This window comes from Accipiter gentilis, chromosome 2, assembly GCF_929443795.1.
Source record: "Accipiter gentilis chromosome 2, bAccGen1.1, whole genome shotgun sequence".
NCBI classification, from domain to species: domain Eukaryota; kingdom Metazoa; phylum Chordata; class Aves; order Accipitriformes; family Accipitridae; genus Astur; species Astur gentilis.
In genome coordinates, this window is record NC_064881.1 from 47,123,513 (window position 1) to 47,148,396 (window position 24,884).

The 24,884-nt window shown below is 37.7% G+C and overlaps 1 protein-coding gene across 3 annotated transcripts in view; it reads right to left on the minus strand.

Moving 5' to 3' along the window:
* Positions 1-24,884, minus strand: part of ZFAT (zinc finger and AT-hook domain containing) — a 100,263-nt gene that overhangs the window by 13,088 nt on the left and 62,291 nt on the right. For 2 of the 3 annotated variants that reach the window (XM_049821702.1, XM_049821713.1), the window contains 6 exons: positions 22,258-22,431; positions 17,200-17,288; positions 14,502-14,640; positions 6,338-6,456; positions 4,538-4,664; positions 2,324-2,454 (listed from right to left, as the gene is read on the minus strand). In XM_049821702.1, coding sequence (XP_049677659.1) covers positions 2,324-2,454; positions 4,538-4,664; positions 6,338-6,456; positions 14,502-14,640; positions 17,200-17,288; positions 22,258-22,431 — 779 coding nt within the window. Of the gene's footprint in view, positions 1-2,323; positions 2,455-4,537; positions 4,665-6,337; positions 6,457-14,501; positions 14,641-14,882; positions 14,984-17,199; positions 17,289-22,257; positions 22,432-24,884 lie in introns of those variants that run through there. The other variant, XM_049821721.1, reaches the window with a different exon arrangement.

Sequence of the window (24,884 nt, forward strand, 5' to 3'; positions counted from 1 at the left end):
GGAGGGGACGAAAACAAAAAAGAAAAGCAGCAAGAGATTCTGTGCTCTGAGAATCCAATATTTGATTTGATATAAGAGTGGAGCTTGTAACAGTTTGACATCAGACCACTGAGAGTCATTGATGTATACAAGGCAAGGGAAAAAGAAGTGATCAATGCTTAGCAGCTTGTAAACTCAAGAGGCTAGAAATATGGATTAAAAAGTGAGGAAGAAAATTAATTTGGAATACAAACATTTACTTACAAAAAGGTATCAGCAAATTCAGATGGCCTAACAAGGAAGACAATAGATTTTAAGATGAATCAGACACTGATCAGATTTAATACTTGGAGGAGGAGGACTCACTGAATTTTTTTAATTATGTATTTTTAAAGTTTAACATTCAAATATCAAAACGCAGTTTCACCTTGGCAGCTGCTAGTACAACAGTCACTTTCTCCTACTCTTTTAGTAGAAGGGCCTCAAAAGATGCATTTTTAAAGGAAGAACAGGGTTCAGTAATATTGACAGACAGCATAGACAAACACCAATGGCTAATACTGCATTCAACCATTGAATAGGTCATACATATAGCACAGCATGCATGTTGACAGTGACTCTACTGTTAAGTTGTTTTGAAACTTGCACATAACAGGACTAAAATGTCTCTTCTCTTTAATGACTGAATTTAGTTTCCAAATTTGGATCTGTTATTCTTCAAAAAAAAACCCAAACTCTCATGTGGTTTCTAATCAAAATACCTGTTAAGTATTGCCAAAGAACATCTCAGAATGCTTTGTCTTGAAATTCTGCCTTGTCTCCCTGACACTTGGGCAGCAAGTTTAGGAATTATTCAAATACTGCCTTCACAGACTATAGAATTCACATTTCTATGGCGCACTCATGAATTCAATGTTCAGTACAAAACAGTACAAAAAACCACTGAACTCAAAAGTTAGTTCTAGCACTCAGAGTAATCAGAGTTTTGGTTCATTTAAATAAAAGGAGTTACTGAAACACTTCAGGAATTTAAGACTTCTCAGGTACTTTCCTTCCCTCACCTATCAACCACATTGAGCGCAGAGACCCCAATGAATCAATGAACAGAATGGGAAAAGGGATAGGCAGAGAGCTATCATGAAACAGAAGGAACAAGTAGAGCTTGGAGACCACTGTGAGAAGAAATGTAAAATGTCAGCAACAAAGTTAGCAGACACGTGTGAGGAAGAAATACTGAGCCAAAGTCTTGATATTTGCATTCAGTAGCCACCTCAGATTGAAAATTATTTCCTTTTACTTGCTGATTTTGTATATCTTATCATTCTTAATTTCTGAAGTGCTTTAGTAATGCTGTACATTGCAAATATTTTTAGCAAAAAATGTGCAGTACCAAACTTCAAGAAAAATATACATACATTCCTACCATTTTTCTGGAAAGAGAATTTGTGCAAAAGCCTGAAATTAACAATCAATCTTATACCTGTTTGTTTGTTGGGTTTCTTTATTGATCTACATCTTCTGGTCTTGCACAATTTCCCTGGTAACAACAAAATTAACTACAGATCTTTTCAACCAACTACAACTCAATTGAATTTTTCTTTATTTATCTCAAATGTGGGTGGCCATGCTGACTTTTGTCTCACATAAACAGCTGTTGTAAGGAGCACCTGCAATATTCTTCTCAGAGCTGTTACATGCCTGCAGATCACCTGTGTTGCAACCCTCATTAAAAAGCCAGTGTGAACTCAGACTGAGGAGGTCTCATTTGTCCCCAGGGTACATGACATTAGGACCCCACAAGTCTGTCAAACTTCAGCCACAGGACAGCCTTGCAAAGACTAACGACAATGGGTATGGTCCTACAGCACTAAGGTTGCAGAGCACGCACAGTTCTGCACAAGCAACACGCTTTCATGCTCTTCTGTATCTGGATGAATGCTGTGCCAAGGACCTCCTGAATCTTTTAGACAACAATTGAAGTAAGTGCCCACACACAATGTAGGTACGTTATTTTTAAAAGCCTGGAAATACCTGCTAGAAAAAAAGCCGTATTTCTCCCCCCGCCCCCCCATATATTTGTGTATTTGTTCACTCATATTTTACACACCGCAAAGATGTATGCATTTTGTATATATAAACATATATGTGTAAATATGTATAAACATGTATGTGTGTGGGCATATAAACACACATACACACAACATAGTAAAAAATCTGTTTAGGAAAAATTCTATATGTGTCTTGCATGGTCATTCAAAATTTATCCCTTGCAAAATAATACTCATTTCACAATAAATGTATGATAATTAAATATAGCTGTTTTAGAGAAGAAAAGAGCTCTTACCTGCTTTACCACTGTCACAGTGCCAGGTGCCATGGTAACTACAGAAGCAACTGCAGTGGCGTCATGGCTTTCTGAACCCAACTCAATGATTTGCTGCAGGATGTTTACAGCTGTTGGATCAAGTCTTTCACCTTATCAGAAAGACAGTAACCATAAGATCATTACAGTAAAACAGCTCTAAGGGTATGCGAATCTAAGTGCTACAGGCACTCCTTCCCCTCCTGCCTTAACCCTGACTCACAGCGCTGTTTATAAATTTCAAATAGCTCAATAACATGACACCTTAATAATAGATCTATGTCAGGAAAGTATTCACAAAACAAATTTGCCTGAGGAATGCGTGAATCCGCAAGTGAAGTCACACTGATCATTTTTATGCCTATTTGAAAGAGATCTAAAAAAATACATTGAATAAACAAGCAATAAGTACAACTCATAGCAGTAACTGTAAATTAGGAAGCTGCAAGACTTGACAAATCCAAATGTGTATTTGCCAGACATTCAGCTTAAACAGAACCTGAACTCTATACCTATAACCACAACAGCTATTTGGTATATTACAAACCTGTGTTTACCATCTGTCCAGCCATCTTCAATACCCCTCAACCTAAAAGAAGTACTCTTATCACTAATGTGCTGAAGGGAAAAGTTAATTCCTTGAGAGAGCCCATGCTTACCATTTTATAAGCATGGGATCAATACATGTTTGCCCTTTTTTTTAAAATTCTCTTGATGTGTGTAGCCCTGCCAAAGGAAAGGCAAGTTTACAAAAAAAAAAAAAAAAAAAAAGAAAAATCCTGAAGTGTAAAAAGGAATGATTTGGATGCTGGAAAAAGTTTTTTGTTATGCAGGAATACAAATTCCCCTCCTGTGGCCCACCATTCCCACATGCCTAGTGTAAGCATGAGATATGTCAGAAAGGGAAAGAAACTGTCAGTCTCATGTTAAAGCTGCCATATATTTGCTGTAATCACTGTTCGAACTAGGAAAAAGACAGTAAATAGAATAAAGCTCATCTCTTAACCCCAAACCCTTTCAATCTGAAGTTGATACTGTGATAAGGATCTAGGTCAGATAATATCATTTCAACCAGAAAGTAGTTATATTTTGTTATCTATGTGAGAAACAAGTTTATCCGAGTACTGAAAAATGTTTGCTTGTTTTAGGTTTTTTTTCTATATAACTGCCTTTAGACAAGATACTACTGTTTTTCATAACTAGATGGAATATGCTGGAAGAGTATCTGAAGTTGAATGCACTAAAAAGCAAATCAAACTACAGTCTCATGCTTAAAATCAAAACTGTTAGTACAGCATATTCCATGATCATGTTTATTCTAATTTCAATATATAAAAGCTTAAGAAAAGTTCTCAAAAGGTTTTTACTCATTCAGAATTCCCAGTCATTAAAATAAAATAATATATAGAAATTGTCAGTAACATAATTTAGTTGCAACATGCCTGGAAATTCCATTAAAAGTGGGAGGTTTTGGAATGTATCTGTATTATAAACTATAAAGACCACAATAGTAAACAATTGTAAAATGCTATATTCTGATAACCAACACATTTATATATTTACATATATAAAACCAAAACATATGAACACCTACTCTAGTCTCTGATGTTTTAACACTCTCAAAAACCTGGACATTTTTTCTTTTTGTCCAGTTTTTGTTATTTCCCATTTAGCAATCATTATCTAATCCCACTCTTGTTCTTCCTCAATCTGATACAGAATAGCCTACTTAGTTTTGTGTACCATCAGAATTAAGTTTGTTAGTACTGTCTTGGGAACATGCTAAATGAGCTATTCCACTGTGTCCCTTCTGCAGTCTGGCTGACTTAAGCAGAGGGAAAAATAATAGCTAGAGAATTGCCATTAGATACACACCATCTACTCTGCCAAGATAGCTGATTCGACAATATATTTAATAATACAGACAGGAAATTCCACACACCTAATAATAAAGTGCAAAACAGAGTGTGATAAGTATTAATGACTTAAGGATATAGAAATTTATGAAGAATGGTCATTTCTCATTATTTATCCTCAAAGAAAAATATAACCACCCAGAAGTAAGTTCTGGATGACAAATTTCATCATTTTTAATAGTTTTACAGGAGATCTTATATTGCCCAGTATACTCAAAAGAATTAGATATTTATGGAAAAAAGATATATTTTGTGTTCCAACCTAAAAAAGGTAACTTACCATTCTCAGAAGTATATCTAAGGTTCTGTAATGCAGCTACGGCAGCTTGAGTGCCTTGAACATCTTCTCCAGCCTCTGTGATATGGAGATACTGAGTGGATCCTTCTTCAGAAACTTCAGCAGTTAACTTGAAAACAAAATCCAGGCAAGGCATGAATAATCTCATTCTCACTTTAGCAATTTAGAAAACAATGAAAGTTCTGAGTTTAAAATAATGTGTTTTGGACAACAAATATTGTAATAATAGTTACAGAAATACTAGGTGAAACAGAATTCAAGAAGAATATTACACGGGAGTCGGGGTATCATCCCATAGTTTTCTTCTAGATTCTACTTCAAAAGGTGTTTTAAGCATGCTAAATTACCTTGACTTCCTTTTTGTTTCACAGTTATTTTAGAACTAACAGATTTCTATTATATCAGGGTCTAGTATAGACCTTTGGGGAAAAATTAGCTTATAATGCATATCTTTGCAGATCTGGTAAAATGCCTCTGAAGTTAGAAAATGGCATTTTGTTTCAGAAAAATTATCCTTTCAGTAACTATGTTTTCTGAAGACAAGTTGTCAATATGTACTCCTGCTCTTTATTTATAGCCGTTTCAGCAGTAGAGACATGCTTGCATCCTGGATGTCCTCTTATTTTTTCAGGTTTGGGCATTTATTGGGAGAGTGTACAGAGAATCGTTTCTGAAACGCTTGTGGATACAAAACATTGAAGGACTACATTTTAAAATGCTTGCCCTGCCTTTGAATAACTGTCCATATAGAACCTACTCAGATATTTTTCAAGAACTTAACATTCTACCTGTGGATACTCAAAAACTTAAACAAGAACTGCAGGACAGTTCTTCCAAATCAGGCATTAGATTTATAACAGGGGCTAGACTGCCTGATATTTAGCAGAACAGGTCTTAAACTGTGGAGGTCAGCCAGCTGCAGTTGACTTCTGGCTTCTTCCTCTCATTGGACACCAACAATAGCCTACTCAGGCAGTGGAAAAGACTCAGCTTGCCAACTGTGATTTTTTAAATAGAAGTGTCTAGATAGTTCTGTGGTTTTCCCGTAGCTTCTGCATCTACAGTCAGCTCTGCTCTATAAGAGTAACAATTTCCATTTTAGAACAAATTGCTATGCATACGACAGCAGAGGAAAGCTTGAAAGGGTAGCTGCCCGACCCCACCCCAAACTGAGAAAATTCAGGTTGTTGGTTTGGTTTTTTCTAACCCAGCCTCTTAGGTCTAACTTAAGTTTTTTAAGGTCTGATCTTAGTGGTACTGTGATTTCCTATATACTTTGGACTGAAGCTGAAAAAAACGAACAAATGATAGACGACTTACTCTGTATAACAGCACCATTCTTTTAGCTGATCAACTTACAAATTCAGTTTTCTAGATTGTAACCTTTTCTGGTCCGACACATAAGTTTCTCTCATTAATTCAATATAAGTTTGCAGCTTTACACATCTTGCAGTTAACACCAGCAAATATTTGGCATATAACAAATTGCAGTAAGTGTTTCCATTTCACATTTTTTTGCTAAAACTTTCACCTTTCTGCTGCAAATAGAGGACTAGAGCACTAAAATGCAGAAATAAGCACTTACAAGGTTGTTAATCCTGCCAGATATTAAAGCAGTCAAGCTTAACAGTCATAGTAATGTATGCATTCAAGATGAGATCACATGACCTCCCGATCTTCTATAGAGTCAAGAACACATTTCTGAATACTTCTTATCCTTACTTTTCTCCTTAGAATTTTTTTTTACATCTTACGGCCAAAGCTATGGCAACTTTGCTTTACCTCCCACTTGGTCTCCCCATCATGTTCCACTAGCTTCATTCCATGCTTGTTTTTAAGATGTCTGTTGAATTCCCATTTTGTACCATACACAAAGCTGCAAACAGGACACTTAATGCCACCTACAAGGAAACACAAATAAATGCCTTGAGTTATTTTCATATAAATACTTTTTCAAGGCAGTAAGGACCCATCTAATTTGACCCCATCTCAACCAAGCCACATAACTGTAATTTAAAAGGGTTTCCTTTAGCCATGTGTCCAACATGGAAAAAGGGGGAAAAAAATAAAGTAGTTGAACTCTCACAATGCTTAAAGGGCAATTTTGGATAATGGTAACAGAAAGAGTCTGTAACAACCCATATATCTGGGGAGCTACAGCAATCCTGCTTCCCTGCCTGCCTGCCTCCTTTCAGTGGATGTGAAGTTGTAGGAATGCTGTTCCCATCTTTCCCCTCCTCTACACCTCTCTCCCTGGAAAACCCCTACCACAGACCAATTAGAAAGAAAGTGCAGGAACAGACAATTATTAGCATTAGTCTTGATATAGCATCATTTCCGCAATCAGGCTGACATAAGAAGTATTAGTTTCATCTCTCAGGAGCTAGATGTTAAGGGAAATAGTCAAACTATAACAGAGAACATAAATTGCAAAGTAAATAATAACTCATCTACTAGGTGAGAACATGTGCTTTCTTTGCTAACAAAAGCCATTCTAGAAGTGACATGTACATTAGAAAGTGAGAAGGTTTTTCAAGGAATGACAGAATACTAAGTTTGACCAACCCCACCCCATTCTTTTGCTTGGACACAGCAAAACACTGCAAACCCAGGGGATGCTTCAGTCTGTGCAGAATTATTCCCACAGTCATGATTCTGGCTGAAATTCAAGTTTTGCACACCAGTGGAGACTAGTCCTAATTTCCATGGAAATTTCTTTCAAGTTTGAGGGTGTCTATGACTTACGTTCTGCTTTAGGCCCACCAAAACCATAGCCTAGCACATGTTTTAAATCATTCTGAACTAACACTTTTGCCCTGTAAATACTTTTTTATTCCAAAACACTGAGTTCCTTAGAGACTACTGTTGATGCCTACTCCATTACATATCATTGCAGCTTCAAATGTGAATTGTATGCATAGTCCAAAAATCTACAAGACTGGCATCGCTGACAAGCTTCAGCTTTAAATATCAGTTCCCTGTTGTCTTGCAAAGCTCTGGTGTGCCAGCCTTCACCATAGTGCAAACCATATGCACAATGCAAAACCATAGTGCACTGTACTCTTTCAGCAAGTGCTGGCATCTTTTTTAAGTGCTTATAAAAAACACTGAGACCTTAATATTTAACATACAGAGTAGCGGCATACTTTAATAATTTTTTAAAAATGTATCTTCTCTAAGACAGCTGTTCTAGTTTTCTGAATTTTCAAACAAACATTAAGTTTTCTGGCACATTATCAAAGCAAACTAGAAGCAGTTAAAAAGGTAATGTCATCTTCACCCAATTATCTTTGCTGTTGAATTTCTACTGTTTATATTAACATACAAAACTGTAAACCTAAGTTTTCGGTCTATCTACAAAATGGTGCATAGCATGAATTTAGCACAATGTTTTCTGTCTGAGTATGCAGCATTACAGGTAAAAAACTGAGCATGACGAAATCATAAGCATCCAATTTTCTACACTAGATTAAACAGCTTTTACTTCTTTTTCTTATGAAAGTAATTTGGTCAAATGTCAGATCTCAGCTGCTTGTAATTATGCAAATAAGTATTTCTCTTTTTTCCCCATATTGACTAAAGCAGAGCAAAAATAATCTGCATGTGATAAATTGTTGCATTAGGTGACCAGAACTCAGTCTGAAAAATTTAATGGCTAGGGAAGTGCGTTATGCCACTTTAGGAACTATGCCACCAGATGGCTGACTCCACATTATTGTGGCAAATGATGACTCTTACCCATCATGTTCAAATGCTTCAAATACACTCTCATAAGCTGGTTATAAGCCAAGTCCTCGTTGCACATAGTCTTTTATGAATAAGGTGATTAGAAAAAGCATTCCGTTTTACAGTAATGGAAACCTACCATATGGTATTCTACCAGGTGAAAAGAAATAAAATTTTTATTTTGATAAAACAGAATAGAAGTACACCCAGTCACTAGGGTCTTTCAGTGACACTTATTACTCCTATGCAATTTCCCCTCTTTGCTCTCAATCTATTATAAGTCTTCACCAAACTTCACTATTATAGCAGATGCTCAATACTCCATCTCTAGATAAAACTGAAATAGTTTCCTTACTAAGGGAAACTCAAAAGTCCACAAAAGCAAAATACTTTTGTTCAGATTAGGACAAAGATATTACCAGTCACAGAAAATGAAATTAAATATTCATTTCACACCGATCTGTAGTATTAGGAAAAACCTGCTGTTGTGAAAGAGAGGGAACTTTTCCGCATTACTTTGCTATTGAAACTATTATAACAATACACTAGATAAATTAAAGCTGTAACTTTTGTCATTATGACTTTAATTAAAGAAAAAAAAATGGAAGCATTGAATTAAACTGGTAATATATAATTCCCTGTCAGTGACTTGATATGAAAGCTCAGGAACATTAATTTCTAGATGATTCTTTAAAGTAATGGCTAACATACAGAGAAAGTCAATGAATTACACACCTTATCTACTTTCAATACCACATACCAAAACTGATGTTTGCAGCAAAATAATGCACACAAATATTATACAGCTCCACAACTTTTTTCCATCATAGCATTGACACATGCTCTCCAATTTATTTATTGGCCTAAAATCTCCAGAAGACAACTATTATTTTCTATTAAAAGAAAGCATGTGATGATAGTGGTGTAAGACAACACAGAGGCAACAACTGGATCATCATGTATGTCCTACACAAGTTGCTGCACAAACATAAATGGAAAATCTGTCTCCCAGAGAGTGCAGAAATATGTAAACAAAACAATGAATGGTAGGGAGTATCAGTGAAGAGAGAAGAAACAATTTCAGGAAAAATTTTATGTGACTTGCCCAGCACAAAGCAAATGAAACTAAAGAAAACTATCAAATGAGCAAGTAGGCAGGGTCTTGCAAAAAACCTAGTGGGTAATGCATATATAATACTCCTGTCCCCTATGCAGAGTACATCAAATTCTTACAGTATTTATTTTCCTTTATTACTTTAAAACACTAAAATAAATGTCAGATCATAGACTTCTATTTAAACAAACAACAAACAAACAAACCCAAATCCCCAGGCTTTTCTCTGATCTTGACTGATCCTAATTTCTAATACAAGCCAAGAAATGAAATACTGCTGCCTATCCCTGGCAATGCAGTTGCTCAAATGAACGTGTTCCCTCTTCTATTCTATGAATTATTCATTTATTATAAACTCAATCTAGGAATCTTGAGTAGATTACAGTAGTCTACATTCATATAAATATTTCCAATTAAGATTATTTGCAATGTCTGCAATGCAGTCAAAAACCAGTTGACAGTAGAGAAGAAAAGATGAGCAAGTATGAGGCAATTCACTCTGGGCTTAGTGGGTAACTTAGAACAAGCAGAATACAATACGAATAGATATAGACAGCTTTTATTAATCTTTGTTAGTTTCTCTTTTCACTTTTTTCCAAACCCTTTTGCTTGTTGGTTCTCCTACCTTTTCCTTTTTGTCTATAGTCCTTTAATTTCAAAGAACTTGTTTATTTCCAGGTCTGAAGGGTCTTCTTCCCTTATATGAATACATGAATAATTTTCCAAAATTGCTTTTCACATCTATGAATATGGTAATTCAAAACTTGATAGAGGCTAGTCAGACAGCAAGTTGAAACTGCTGGCCCAAGCAGCTCAGAAACACATACCTTGTCATACTGTGCAATATGTCCACAATGATCTGTTTCTGCTGTGTGACCCAGATACGGAAGATCTTCTGACTCCAAAATCAGGAAAATTTTTATTGACTTCAATAGGACTCATGTTTATCAACTCCAAATGCAAATCCCAATTAACTAACATCTCCCACAAAGAACATTTTTTTTTCCCCCCAGTGAGATACCAAAACACTGAGAAAAACTGACGCTTCTACAGTATGGTAAGAAATCTGCAGGTCTCCTGTTTTATTTTGAGCCCACGTGTAAGACCCATGTGATGCGTCATGGAGAGGAAATGGAGCTGGCAAAGGAGGTTGCATGTGGGAAAAGTGCACCTATTAACGCAGCTTTCTTCATGGCAGAGTCCTGATAAGAGGCACTGACTCCACAGCTACTGCATGGATTTGAAGCCCATTTACTGCTCTAAAACTCCACAGAGCAGGTGAACACGTGGAAAGCAGGCACAGTACTAGTGGTAGCACCAGAAATATAAATGCTGTGTAAGGAAGGGAAGAGAAAGAAGGATGCAAAGTCAGAGATGGAAAGAACAGAATAGAATATTTCAGTTGGAAGGGACCTACAAATGTCATCTAGTCCAACTGCCTGAACAATTTGGTGTTGACCAAAAGCTAAAGCATGTTATTAAGGGCATTGTCCAAATGCCTCTTAAATGCTGACAGGCTTGGGGCATCGACCACCTCTCTAGGAAGCTTGTTCCAATGTTTGACCACCCTCTTGGTAAAGAAATGTTTCCTAACGTCAAGTCTAAACCTCCCCTGGCGCAGCTTTGAACCATTCCCACGCGTCCTATCACTGGAAACCAAGGAAAAGAGGTCGCCACCTCCCGCTCCCCTTCCCCTCCTCAGGAAGCTGTAGAGAGCAATGAGGTCGCCCCTCAGCCGCCTTTTCTCCAAACTAGACAAAACCAGAGTCCTTAGCTGCTCCTCACAGGACTTGCCTTCCAGCTCTTTCACCAGCTTTGTTGCCCTCCTCTGGATGCATTCAAGGACCTTCGCATCCTTCTTGAACTGTGGGGCCCAGAACTGCACACAGTGCTCCAGGTGAGGCCACACCAATGCTGAATACAGCGGGATAATCACCTCCTTTCACCGGCTGGTTACGCTGTGTTTGATGCCCCCCAGGATGCGGTTTGCCCTCTTGGCTGCCAGGACACACTGCTGACTCCTGTCGAGTCTGCTGTCAGCCAGCACCCCCAGATCCCCTTCTGCAGAGCTGCTCTCCAGCCATTCCTCTCTCAATTTAGACTTGTGCCTAAAGCTACTCTGTCCTAGGTGCAGAATCTGGCATTTGGACTTGTTAAATTTCATCCCATTAATCATTAATCAAGTATGTCCACTACAGAAAAAAATCAAAGGCTGTTCTCTCTCATCTCACTCTAATGTCTTCATTACAAGACTACTCCTGCATTCTCAACAACTTTACAGGTTTTTTGTTTCAGTGGAAAGGAGTTATTTTCAGAAGTGCATTATCTGGCTCCCAGAGGGGAAGGAAAACCTAACTAGCACATGATTCATTTTATTTGTTCAAAACATTATAAATATGATCCTTAATTTCATATTAACAAGAATTCAGTCTCAGGTACCTATTCTTAAGCATGGCTGTGGACAAATAATTTCTGGCAGTGCTCAGGTAATTGGAAAGTTAAACAAAGCTCCCCATAGTGCACAGTTCATCCTTCACCAGCATGACTACAGAACAGAGGCTTTGAGTACTGACCAAGTAAATAGTACATCTTTAAAACAACTGCAGGTTCCCTGACAACTTTTACTGTCTGTGAAAATAATCGTAAAATGCTACTATATATTCCTGCCCTGAAATTTATAGACAAAGACCTACTTTTAAAATTATTTCTGTTTTTTTGACAAAAAGGAAACAAAGAAATGTCATATAACACAGGCTCAAACTCCTTAATGTAGTTACACATTTCCCCATTATAGTGAAAGTTTAAAGGGAGAGTCTCAGACTTTAATTTGAGTGCCTTTCTCTGTGTCATGATTTCAGTATCATTTTAACATGGATTAATGCCTTCAATAGATAAATGTCCTGCGTAAAATGAATAATTTGGAGATACTATTTAGAAATAATGTAATCTTAGAAGAATTATATTTAATTCATTATGTAATACAACAGCATTATTTTGGTCTCTATTGTTCTTCAACAAAACCAGAAATTTTGAAGATCCCAAAAGATTATTATAAAAAGGCTGGTAGTTTCTATTAAACAAACAGGGAAAACACTTTCTAAAATTATCATAAACAAAGTAAGAAACTCAACTCTACCAAGCATTAAAATATTTTCAGCACAATTTAATATTTAATTTGGCTTTCTCTTCTTCTTTCCCACTTCCCCCCACACCAGGCACTAGAACTCAAGGAGCTTTACATCCAAAAAGGTGTCTGACTGCATAGTCAATTATTTGCTTTTGTTCACCTGCCCAGTGTACAATAGCAAAACTACTTATGGGAGTCAGACAACTTGTACACATCTCCTTCGCTAGCACCCAGACACTGCAAGGAATGAGTTACAATTTGTGATATCTGTATCAAGCAGAAATAAAGCAGCTAGTGGCATTGACTATCTTTTCAGAAGGTTCTAGGATTTCAGCTGGGATGAAATTTATAAACAAAACCAACAACAGCCAGGAATTTAATTTTTTATGCTACTATAAAAATGTGGTAAAACCTACTACAATCTGATTTTCTCTTCCCCCTGGCATTGGGGGACTCGGCAGTGTTAGGTTTACGGTGGGACCAGTTGGTCCTAAGGGTCTTTGCCAACCTAAATGGTTCTATGATTCTATTCCATAAGCTCTTATACTTAATCTTGAATTTTTGACCCTCCCTCAAATACTTGTTGCCTTTACTTAGTTTATCTGTGACAGCAATTTCTCTAATTGACCAGGTGTCTATATCTAATTAGTTTTATTTCTCTTTGTGTGGTACAACTATAGTTTTACACAAACAGCAGTAACAAGCAGTTCTAGGCACAATGAGGTATTTAGGACTGTTAATATAAAGATGCAATAGATAGAAAAGCAGGCCTGGTATGACAGCCTTGACAAGTAGAGACACAGGATGCAGCACAGAGGAGGGCGGGCATGGAGTAATAAGAAGTGGGGCACAAGCTTGGCACTGAAGGACCCACAGCTATAGACAACTCAGAAATGATCAGTTAAAAATATGCAAATCTGTAGCTGGATAAAAACGTTTTTTAGGGACAACAAAAACCAGTATTTAAAGTACAGGAAGGGCAGCATATACAGTAAATTTGGATTTAATCTGCAGTTACAGACCAATGAAAAAGAAAAGCATAAATGTGTGTAAGCAAACATGTAACAATGGCCTCAAGTGGAAGGGGAGAGGAAGATGAAACCATCAAGATGAACATCATACTACTCCCAGTGAAGACCTCCAGATGCTGACAACTTACTGAAACCCCGATCCCAACACCAACACCAGAGGGAAACCACCCATCTTAGAACTCAGAAAAACAGTGGAAGGGTGACCACAGCACCAGGCAAAGGAGTAAAAACTAAGAAGTGTGTGTGTGTGTTACCATTTTAATTCTATTAATAATACTATTGAGAGTTCTCCTGTATATAAGTACTCTAACGATATTTTATTGTTTATTTAAAATAGTAATTAGGTCTAGATTAATAGTGATTCTTGAATTAGACTGCTAAGATTTCCATTATACTAATAATAAATTCTTGACTTTACTTATATAGGTAAGGTGTTCTTCCTTTGCCATAAACAAGATTCTGAGCATAACAATTTGTAACCTGTTTTAACTGTGCTCTCTTCCCTTCCCCCCCCCCCCCCCCCCCGCATTTTTCTAGTGGGGGAATAATTTGCTGCCATATACTCTTCAGTCTCTTTCCTTACATTTGCTCAACCTTACCTTGTGTTCAACCTTGCAAAAATGCCATAGAAATTTATCAGTAGAATGATAGAAATTTATCATTCATTTCAACAGATAGTGATACTTGCCTTACAAAAAGAGACAAAACAAGTGAAAATGATAAATGTATGCAACAATGAATAGTACAGGCAAGGTCAATCAAAACTTGGGTTCATCTACCCAATGAAGGGTAAAAGGTGGTGATTTCAGAATTACTAGAAAGTAGTAATGATTTATCACATAACACCCAATAAACTGAGGAATGCATATCGCATAAAAGTTTACCTTTACACCAAGTCTGCTTCAGAAAAAAAACCACCTAAACAAGTCTTATATGGTGGTGATGTACCTTGTTGGATAAGGGCTTCTGCTGCGGGCTCCCCAGAACCTACATTTACATACTCCTCATTAGGATGCTTTCTGTTGTAATGCCTCTTCAGGGAACCAGATATGTTGCAGGAATAGTGGCAATGTGCACAACGGAAAGGCTAGGAGCAAAAAGGAAAATGTTAGACCATGTTACCTGACCTTTTCAGGATACAGGTCTAAGCTGCAATGTTTTGATCCCAAGAAACCATGTTCATTTCTGGTTTAGGCATCTTCCAAGGAGACCTTCCAAAATTCAATATAAATGGAAGTTGTAACTAAACTTCGCCTAAAATTTGGTACTTTTTATTATGTGCATGACACCAAGTATTCTCAACATTATAAGATTATTACCTACTTTTCGTAATTCAGTAAACTGTGTGTTTTCATAATTGATGATCACAGGTCTGACCACGTGGAGACTTTCTACTACAAGGAAATGACTCAGCTGCCGTGACCTTTGGTCTGAAAACGGGGAGTAAGAGAGCTAAAATAACTGAAGATACAATATGATTGTACAGCCAACCTAATTTAACAGATAACCGTACCTGACAGGGTTGGTTGATCTCTTCCCTTTCCTTTCCTTCTCTCTCCAACACGCTCCCAACTGCTTCCCTTTCACTTGCACTTGCATTCATCTGACCATTTGGTGAGCTAAGTTTTGGGAACTAAATTAATTAATTTTTAAGAACATACATCTCCCTTCAACTGATAGGGAGAGACATTTCAAAGGAAAAAGTTTAGGAAAACAAGCGTTTGTGCCTAAGGTTAGCCTTTGAGAATAACCTTCTGACTGAGATATGTCACAGTTATAGGAAGCTTGACACAACCATTAGGGTCCTGGAAAAGAATGCAGACATTGACCAAAGTCCCTGAGGAAAAGTCCAATACCTCAGAATGGGATGCAAAATGTTTCATGCACAGCAACCAGGCCCACCAGCAGAAAATGGTTGGTCCAGAAATGTTTATGAAGAAGCTGAATTTAAAGCAGGGAAATGTCTGCAGTCAGGGTCCACTGACCAGAACATTCCCCTAAGCTTGTTGCTCATGACCTTCCTTCAGGCTCCAAACAGCAAAAATAAGGAAGAAAAGTGGTGTTCAGATTCCCTTAACGTTACAATTCAGAGAGTACTGTAACATTCAGCTATTCAACTTTTCAGAGAGGAGTACTCTTCTATTGCTGAAACTGTCTTTTTTTCAAGAAAATAATCCAGACAGATTGCTGTGTTCTTGTAAGGCTCTCTACATACTTGCATGTCCTGTATGTTATCTGCTATTGGATAGCAGGATTGCAAATTCATGGAGCTTGGAAATATGATGGATTGAATTATCATTAGGCTATATAACTATTGACATTCCTCTGAGTTTGATACACATACAAACAACTATCCCAGAAGGAAGCAACACACTACTAACAGACAGTTTTTGAACTCCTTTTGACAAGTACCCTGACTGACCTACCTCAGTGTTTTCCAGTTCTCTTGATGATGCATTGAATAGCCGCAGTTACATGCAGGCTTACAGAAGACTGAAAAGAGGTGCTGAGTCAACAGTTCTAAAGCTGATCCTGAGGTCAGAACCAGCTATATTTCAAGAATTGCATTATAAGTACATTCATCCCGTTAGCCATTAAAAAAGGAAAATGATGTATTTTCATTTACAAAAAATTCTTTTAAAAAGATAAGTCCACAGCAAAACTACATATTTAAGAAATAAAAATTATGCGTTCAAAATGTATCATCTCTTTAGATGACTTGCTTCATTTTTTTGTTTGTCTTGTCTTCCAAAATTGAAAACATAAATCAAAAGACTGTCTTCCTTTCTGCTTTATGGAGGTACGTAGCATTGGTACTTATTAAGACTGGCTGAAGCGTACTCTTTATAGAACCAAAATGATTTGTTAGGTAATGAAAGATGTTGCATATGAAAATAGTATAATGTTTTCAATAAGAAATATGCTCATTGCCAAGATGAAGTGTTACATTAAAATGAACATTTTCATACATACATAATACTGGATTTTTCTGGAAAAGAAACTAGTATCATTTCTATTTCCTGAATATAACATTTCACAATTCATTACATCAAGACCCATCATGCTGAGAACCAATGTGAAATTTAGGAATAAAACCATACTATAGTTTATTAAAATAAAACTTATCTCTAATCTAAACACTTCATAGAAACATTAACAATCTTCAAAACTCTTTCCAAGACACGTTTCAGATAAATGGGGTGTTTTAAAATTAATTCTCTTCAATTTTCTTCAAGTATATGAACTCATCTATAGTACATTAGACTGGCAAACTTTCAGAGAAAATTAAGGTGGGCAATGAACAGTGATGTATGGGATTTGCTTCCTACTTCCCTAGGACATTTTAAGGTACATATTAGATTAGTTCTCTCAAGGACTGACAGTCAAAAAACCCAATAATGTTTGTTTTATATTGCAACGTACGTATATTTTTGGCAAGTAAAGATACTACTTACAAATTGTCCATGAACAAAACAATTCTATCTCAAAAGTCTTTATATAAAGTAAAAATTCACAAAATATTAAAATATTAAAGATGCCATAATTGTCACCAAAGAGGAAAATGTGCCAGTTTTAAAACTGTTGTCTGAAGTTCCATGTATTTCTAAATGACTTATCAATAAGCATGATTTATATGTTTTCTTACCTTGAAAGAGACGTGTTGTTCCATATGACGTAGGAGCTGTGGTTTTTGTGCAGCTGTATAGTCGCACACTGTACATTTAAACTGCTTTCCTGAAATGGGAATAGAAAATGGAATAACTTTTTTCTATTTAAGTTCAGAAAACTACTGACTATATTTCCCCATAAAGATGATTTCCAAAATGCTAAGAATGAACAATGAAGAGTCTGGCACTTACTCTCCAAAATTTTGCTTAAACAGAGCTAGGGGGAGAGTAAAGAAGAAAAAAGGCTCAAGTGTCCTCTTTAAATTATAAGCATTAAATAGTCTAGATGCACCTGGGATAGTCACTTGGGAAAGAAGAAAAAGAATCGTTATTTTGCAGCCTAAATGGAAGAAGGAAATCAATTATTTACAACTGCGGGTACAGTTATTTCACTATTTGTAATGCAGACTTGGAAATCCTTAGAACAGAGATGTTTGGTCATGTTCACATGTTTTTACCTACTTCTGTCCCAAGCAATGAATTGTTAGTATTCAAATACATTTAAATTTTCTTGGTTTTCCACTGTAAGTTTTCGTGATGTATTTCTGGTAGGCTATGACATGACCTGTTATTTTTACCACAAGATTTGGTTATGTGTTTAGCACTACTCTTCCAATAATGACTCAAACTATCATAAAAGGGTTTTCTACACTGGCTTATCCCCGGATACAGGGAGAAATAAAACATGCTATAAAGAAAAATAAGTTTAGAATGGCAAATAACACAGAGGTTTTGTGTTTCCACCTTTCACTTCTGCTTACACAGTTTAGAACAATGGGCACAAGTTCCTCCATCCAACATCAGATGCAACGATGCCTGCTTGCCTTGCTCATAGTGACATTTTGTCCTTCCTCATCTAAACCTCTGCCAAAACCCCAGGTCTCACATACTGTGACACAAGGCAAGAGAAAGCACGTACTGGGACTAGTTCACACTTTGTACCTGGTGATGTACACGCTGGTGGCTACCAGCCCCTGGGGATAATGGATAGGTTCTGTGACCTGTTCTTGGAGAGTGCTAATTCATATTTCTTTATTTTAATTGGGCACAAATTTTCTCAAGATATATGGAGCTGAAGTAACTGTTGGACTTCTACTCTTCTGCATCAATTGCTTCAAAAATCATAGAGTGGACTGGAAGAGGGTTAAAAACAATGGGTGCATATTTGCATCAACATTGTTCCTTCAGATACCAACCTAAAAAATCACTGGAAGATTTGAGACAGTCTCTGTCTCTTGAGTACTTGGCAGACTGAAAGTCTGTGTTATAAGCAGGTCTTCTACAAACGTAATGTGATTAAATAGAGTCAATGCAATTTATATAAATTGCTTTCTGAAAAAAAATTTACTTCAGTTCCAAAGTATCATCCAAAGAAAGGTGTTACTTTAAGTTCCACAGACAAGAAATTATACTTGAAATGTCTTTACATGCCTGTGAGCTTTCTAGTCAGGCATCAATACTGAAGGTACTAACAACCCTCCAACATGAAATAGTAACAATAAAATTGAAGAACAAGAACTGGAATTTTAACTAATGAAAGCTGAAGCTCAGAACATTCAGACTAAAACAAAGTCAGTATTTTTAACAGAGGGCATGATTAATGACTATGACAATTTACTTAGAAATCAGATGGATGCCCTGTAATATGAAGTAAGTCTTTAAATCAAGACTGCTTAGCCCTTCCTAAAAAAGATATACTACAATCCAGAGGAAATGTGATTCAAAATTACTAGATTAAGTTATGGCCTGTACTCTGCAAGAGATCAGACTTGTGACCATAAGAGTCTGCTTTTGGCCCTAAAATCATTAGTCTGAGTCCTTAAGGCAAGATGGTCAGATTTTGTCATGATACATGTTTAGGATTCTCTAACAGGAATGAATTCTCTCTGACATTTTCAAGAAACAACTGTTGCTGTTTGTGGTTTTGCAAAGAGTGAAACTCCCAAACATATTACCATTCTGTAGGTTTCTCTTACTTTCCCTTCAAAGCATTCTCTCTCCCAAATATTTTTTTTCCCTTATGATTTAAAATAACACCATTTCCTTCCTTTCATTCTCTTGGTTTAATAGTCCTTTTCTCCATATTTCGTCTTTATGATTCCGTCAGTCCTGCTACCTCCAGCAATGTTTTATACTGAGTGTGCAAGTTTCCATAAAACACAGCTAAGAAAAACCTTAAGACAATTACTGATATCTAATTAAAATAATGAAAAACAGATTTTCCGGTTTATTTCTAATCACAAACAGTAATAAGCCTGGATGTCCTGGTTTCAGCTGGGACAGAGCTAGTTGTCTTCCTAGTAGCTGGTATGGTGCTATGTTTCTGAGCTAGGTGCGAGAAGAATGTTGATAACACACTGATGTTTTCAGTTGTTGCTAAGTAGTGTTCAGCCTGAAGTCAAGGATTTTTCAGCTTCTCATGCCCAGCCAGCAAGAAAGCTGGGGGGCACAAGAAGTTGGGAGGGGACACAGTCAGGACAGCTGACCCAAACTGGCCAAAAAGGTATTCCATACCATGGGATGTCATGCCCAGTATATAAACTGGGGGGAGTGGGGGGGTAGAGGGATCGCCACTTGGGGACTACCTGGGTGTCGATCAGCGGGTGGTGAGCAATTGCACTGCACATCATTTGTACATTCCAATCCTTTTATTATTACTGTTGCCATTTTATTAGTGTTATCATTACCATTATTAGTTTCTTCCCTTCTTTCTATTAAGCTGTTCTTATCTCAACCCATGAGTTTTACTTCTTTTTCCGATTTTCTCCCCCATCCCACTGGGGGGGCGGGGAAGTGAGGGAGCGGCTGCGTGGGGCTTAGTTGCTGGCTGGGGTTAAACCATGACAGCCTGGACTACGGAATTGTTTCCTATCATGCCACTCTTAAGAAGTCTGTCTTCTGGAGAAGAATAAAACAGACAGAAAACTACTTTATATTCCACTGGTTAAATTGACCTTGCAGGGCTGAAAATTGCCTGGATTCTTAAATCAGGAAGACAAGACTCATAAACAGCAAAACATCTTTCAAATTCATTTATTTGTGAAATAACTGAAGAACACTAGATGTGTGCTAGTAAGAACTTTTGAAGTGCTGTCACTATAGAAAGGGACATTGGCTAAAGAGAAACTGTCAGCATTCAAGAAGCTGAAAGTCCCTTGACAAATCATACACTACATTCCTGGTGACAAATGTTATCTTATTTTTCACAAGTGTTTGAAATGCATGGAGGGTTTACTGGGGTGGACCTAATGAGGTAAATTACTTAGGATTCCACAGACAGTGAGATTCTGTTTCCAATGGAACCAATGGCAAAACGCATTTTCCAAAGATATGGGGAATTTCCCGGAACACTTTTGGAAGTGTAAAAAGCAAGGCAAAAGAGCGTAAGCCTTGGATTTATTTGTATCAGTCAGAAAGGGAGGTGCATCAAAAAGGAACACGCAGTCACCTCAGTTATTGCAGAAAAGGATGACAGTCTGAAGCCAGAAAAAAAGGCTCCTGCTAACAACATTGCCTCTGGAGTCAAGGTTTCAGCCTGACCTAGCAATAAATGATAAGAGAATATAGTTCCTTGCATGTAATTAAAAGTTTAAAACTAACTTCCCACCTTTAAACCAAATCCAGACAAGGCTAGCTCCTGCACAACTATAGTGCTGTTCTTGACAGTGCCAAATTTCAAAGCAGCCTCAGCTGAATTGCAATAATTACTTACACACATATATAATTTGTTCAAGCAATAGAACTAATTCACAGGTAAAAACAAATTCAACTTTCATTGCTGAATTTCGCTATTTGGTCATGTCAGATGGTGAAAACAAAACAGAAAGGTTTTGAAATGAAAACCCATGAAGGATTTTTTTACAGCACCATAGAAAGAAACCTTTTTTTTCTTTACAGTCTGGTCGTGCTCCAAATTTCCTTTTAATTCAAATACTACCTGCCTCCTTCTCCCTCCCAGGAATCAGCTGAGGATTGCATTTGATAAGTAAAATCCTGATTCTTGCATATGAAGTTTAGATATATGTGCAACATCTGCTTGTTATTGACCAAATTATTTAAAAATATTGGAAAGTACTTTTTGAATAACAAGTGATTTACTAACCCATGGTAATACTACAGTAACTTTGGTAATACTGCAGTAACTATATGCTTCCTACAGTAAGTATCATATCAATGTAAATGGGATCATCTCTTTCACTTACACATACAGATGTAAGCATACATAAAAATAACTCTCACACAAAACTTTCATATATATTCTAAACATGTAACAAAGCATTGTGCAGTTTCTGTGAAAGGACAATGCTAATGAATATGCAATTTTTTTAAAAAAATAATTTCAATGAAATGGTCAATAAAGAGTGGAATGAGGTTTCACAAGGTTGCAAGAGTAACAAAGATCAAGCTACCAAGTCATAATGAAGGTCTATATAACTTATCCTGCTAAATCATGTATTTCAATTTGATAATCACAGAGGAATGAAGTATTGTTGTGTCCCAAATTTGGATATGAAAGATGATATTTTTCTGGATTTGAACTTCACTTTTTTCTGTTATCATCGCAGAAATATTAATATTACAGAGCAAATGCATGTGCTGCATGTGCGCCTATAAAGAATAACATGCTTAGGCTTGTCACTGGCTGACTAGACCTGGGGACAGAGAGCTGCAGCAGCCTTCCCTCTATTGGCCTACTGGATTTGGCAACTCCTACCAATATTCTCACAGAAGAAAGTAGTAGGAAACTTAACCATGGAACTATTTCTGTTTTCAAATTTCTATTGAGATCAACAATTCTCTGTAAGAAAATAAAGGAATAAAAAGCCAACACAAAATTTCAGAAAAATCAAGAGACAGCTGTCTGTCTTTCACAGAAATTAACACTGCAAAGTTTTGAATTATTTCACAAACAGCGTCTCCTGGGAATAACCAAAATTGTAAGAAGCACTTAGTATTGAACTGAAAAATGATTGCAAATAGTATAGCCAGTATTTATTGCTGTAAAATAAACTTGGATTTAATAAACATGCACTTACCATCAGCAGTATGAAGGAGTTTATGGCTCTTCAAAGTGCCTTTTGATTTGAATTTTTTCCCACACATATCACAAAGGTGCGTTTTCTCAGTGCTGTGACGATTCATATGAGCTTTCAAGTTACTCTTGCTGCGAGTGGCATACTCACAGAGAGAACATTTGAAGGGTTTGACACCTAAAAATAAAAAAAATACACTTTGAAACAAACAAACCATACCTTTTGATGACAGGGTGGACATTTGCTTTAAAGAAATTTCATATCATGTGAGCAACATGGAAAACAAGGTCAACATTTTAAAATTTGGATATATACATTTAAGAAATTTCATCTATAGCTTCTCTGTAAATGATACCAAGCTCTTGACAGCATCATTTAACTTACTAAAAGAAAGGAGGGCCTCTTCTAGAATTAATGTATTGGGTTTGTGCGGTAAGGTTTTGGTAGCAGGGGGGTACAGGGATGGCTTCTGTGAAAGGCTGCTGGAAGCTTCCCCTATGTCCGATGGAGCCAATGCCAGCCGGCTCCAAGACAGACCCACCACTGGCCAAGGCCGAGCCCATCAGCGATGGTGGTAGCGCCTCTGGGAGAACAGATTTAAGAAGGGGAGAAAAACCTGCTCAAATGCAGCTGAAGAGAGGAGGGAGAACATGTAAGAGAAACAGCCCTGCAGACCCCCAGGTCAGTGCAGAAGGAGGGGAAGAGATGCTCCAGGTGCTGGATTCCCCTGCAGCCCGTGGGGAAGCCCCTGGTGAGGCAGGCTGTCCCCCTGCAGCCCAGGGAGGTCCACGGAGGAGGAGATCTCCACCTGCAGCCCGGGGAGGACCCCACGCCGGAGCAGGTGGGTGACCGAAGGAAGTTGTGACCCCGTGGGAAGCCTGCGCTGGAGCAGGGTCCTGGCAGGACCTGTGGCCCCGTGGAGAGAGGAGCCCACGCTGGAGCAGGTTTTCTGGCAGGACTTGTGAGCCCACGGGGGACCCACACTGGAGCAGTCTGTGCCTGAAGGACTGCAGCCCGTGGGAAGGACCCACGCTGGAGCAGTTCGTGAAGAACTGCAGCCCGTGGAAAGGCCTCACATTGGAGAAGTTCGTGGAGGACTGTCTCCCATGGGAGGGACCCCATGCTGGAGCAGGGGAAGAGTGAGGAGTCCTGCCCCTGAGGAGGAAGGAGCGGCAGAGACAACGTGTGATGAACTGACCCCAACCCCCATTCCCTGTCCCCCTGCGCCGCTGAGGGGAGGAGGTGGAGAGAACCGGGAGTGAAGTTAAGCCCAGGAAGAAGGGAGGGATGGGTGAATGTGTTTTTAAGATTTGTTTACATTTCTCATTATCCTACTCTGATTTGACTGGTAACAAATTAAATTAATACTTTTCCCCAAGTCAAGTCTGTTTTGCCCATGACGGTAATCAGTGAGTGATCTCTCCTTGCCCTTATCTCAACCCACAAGCCTTTCATTATATTTTGTCTTCCCTGTCCAGCTGAGCAGGGGGAGCGATAGAGCAGCTTTGGTGGGCACCTGGCATCCAGCCAGCATCAACCCATCACAATTAAATGCCCCCCTATTGAAGCCAGGTACTGAGTTTAACCAAGCAAATACTATTATTTTGGTCTTTGTGTGTCCATCTTTCATTTAAAAGCAGAATCCAGACTGCCTAAGTTGATGCCTAGCTGATGTACATACCAAGTCTCCCTCTCAATGTCTTCAGATAACTATCTCTATTTACTGCAATAAAGAATGAAGAAACCTGTTTTAAGGAGGACTGGTTCATTAGGTACTTAATATGTAAGCAGAAGTTAAATGTGCAAAGCTGTGTTTTGTTGTTAATTAGTATCAGATTTGCTAATGGCTCACGCAGTAGTACTTTTTTTATTCCCCCCTGCCTCAGTAAGATGCAAGCACTTACAATTTCACTTCTCTCAAACAGTCCAAAGCATGTAATAGAGAGATGCACAGTATGTCATCTAGCAGAAGGTCTACAAGAACAAAGTAAATCCTTCAAAGAAAAGTTGAATAAATCTGAACTGGCAGAGTAGTTCAACAGTTTCATGAGGCTCTGGCAGTTTTAGATTGATATTCATGACCTTAAAACTAGATTTACAAGCATGAGGAATTATAGCCTACTTTAAGCAGACTTGATTGCACACGTTGAATTGGGAATAAATTTCTATTCACCTCTTTCTCCTGCTAGTTAGATGAGATGGGTTCCAAGCTTTCTTGGCAGAATAAACAAACTGTATCTATGGAATACATAAGTAATTGCTCTAAGCCTACAATTTTGCATTACCTAAACTCCTCAATGGAGTAAAGACTACTGGAGAGGACCACTACTATAGTATACAGGCAGGTAAGCTTGTAGTTAAAGCATTCAAACAAATATGCAGTACTAGTATAAATGTCTGAACTATCTGCATGGGAACAAACACTTTGGAATCAAAATATCAGTTTGAGAGTACCAAATCCCATTATTTCCTTTATGCAGATGGATGGCTATCGAATCCAAAATAATGCTCAAACACCATAGGCAATCCGTTCCATAGATTATTAACTCACTAAAGAGCACACCAGTGGTCTTCCACCTGTTATAAAAATAGACAGACTGGGTAGACACAAGATGTTACTGGGTAAAGAT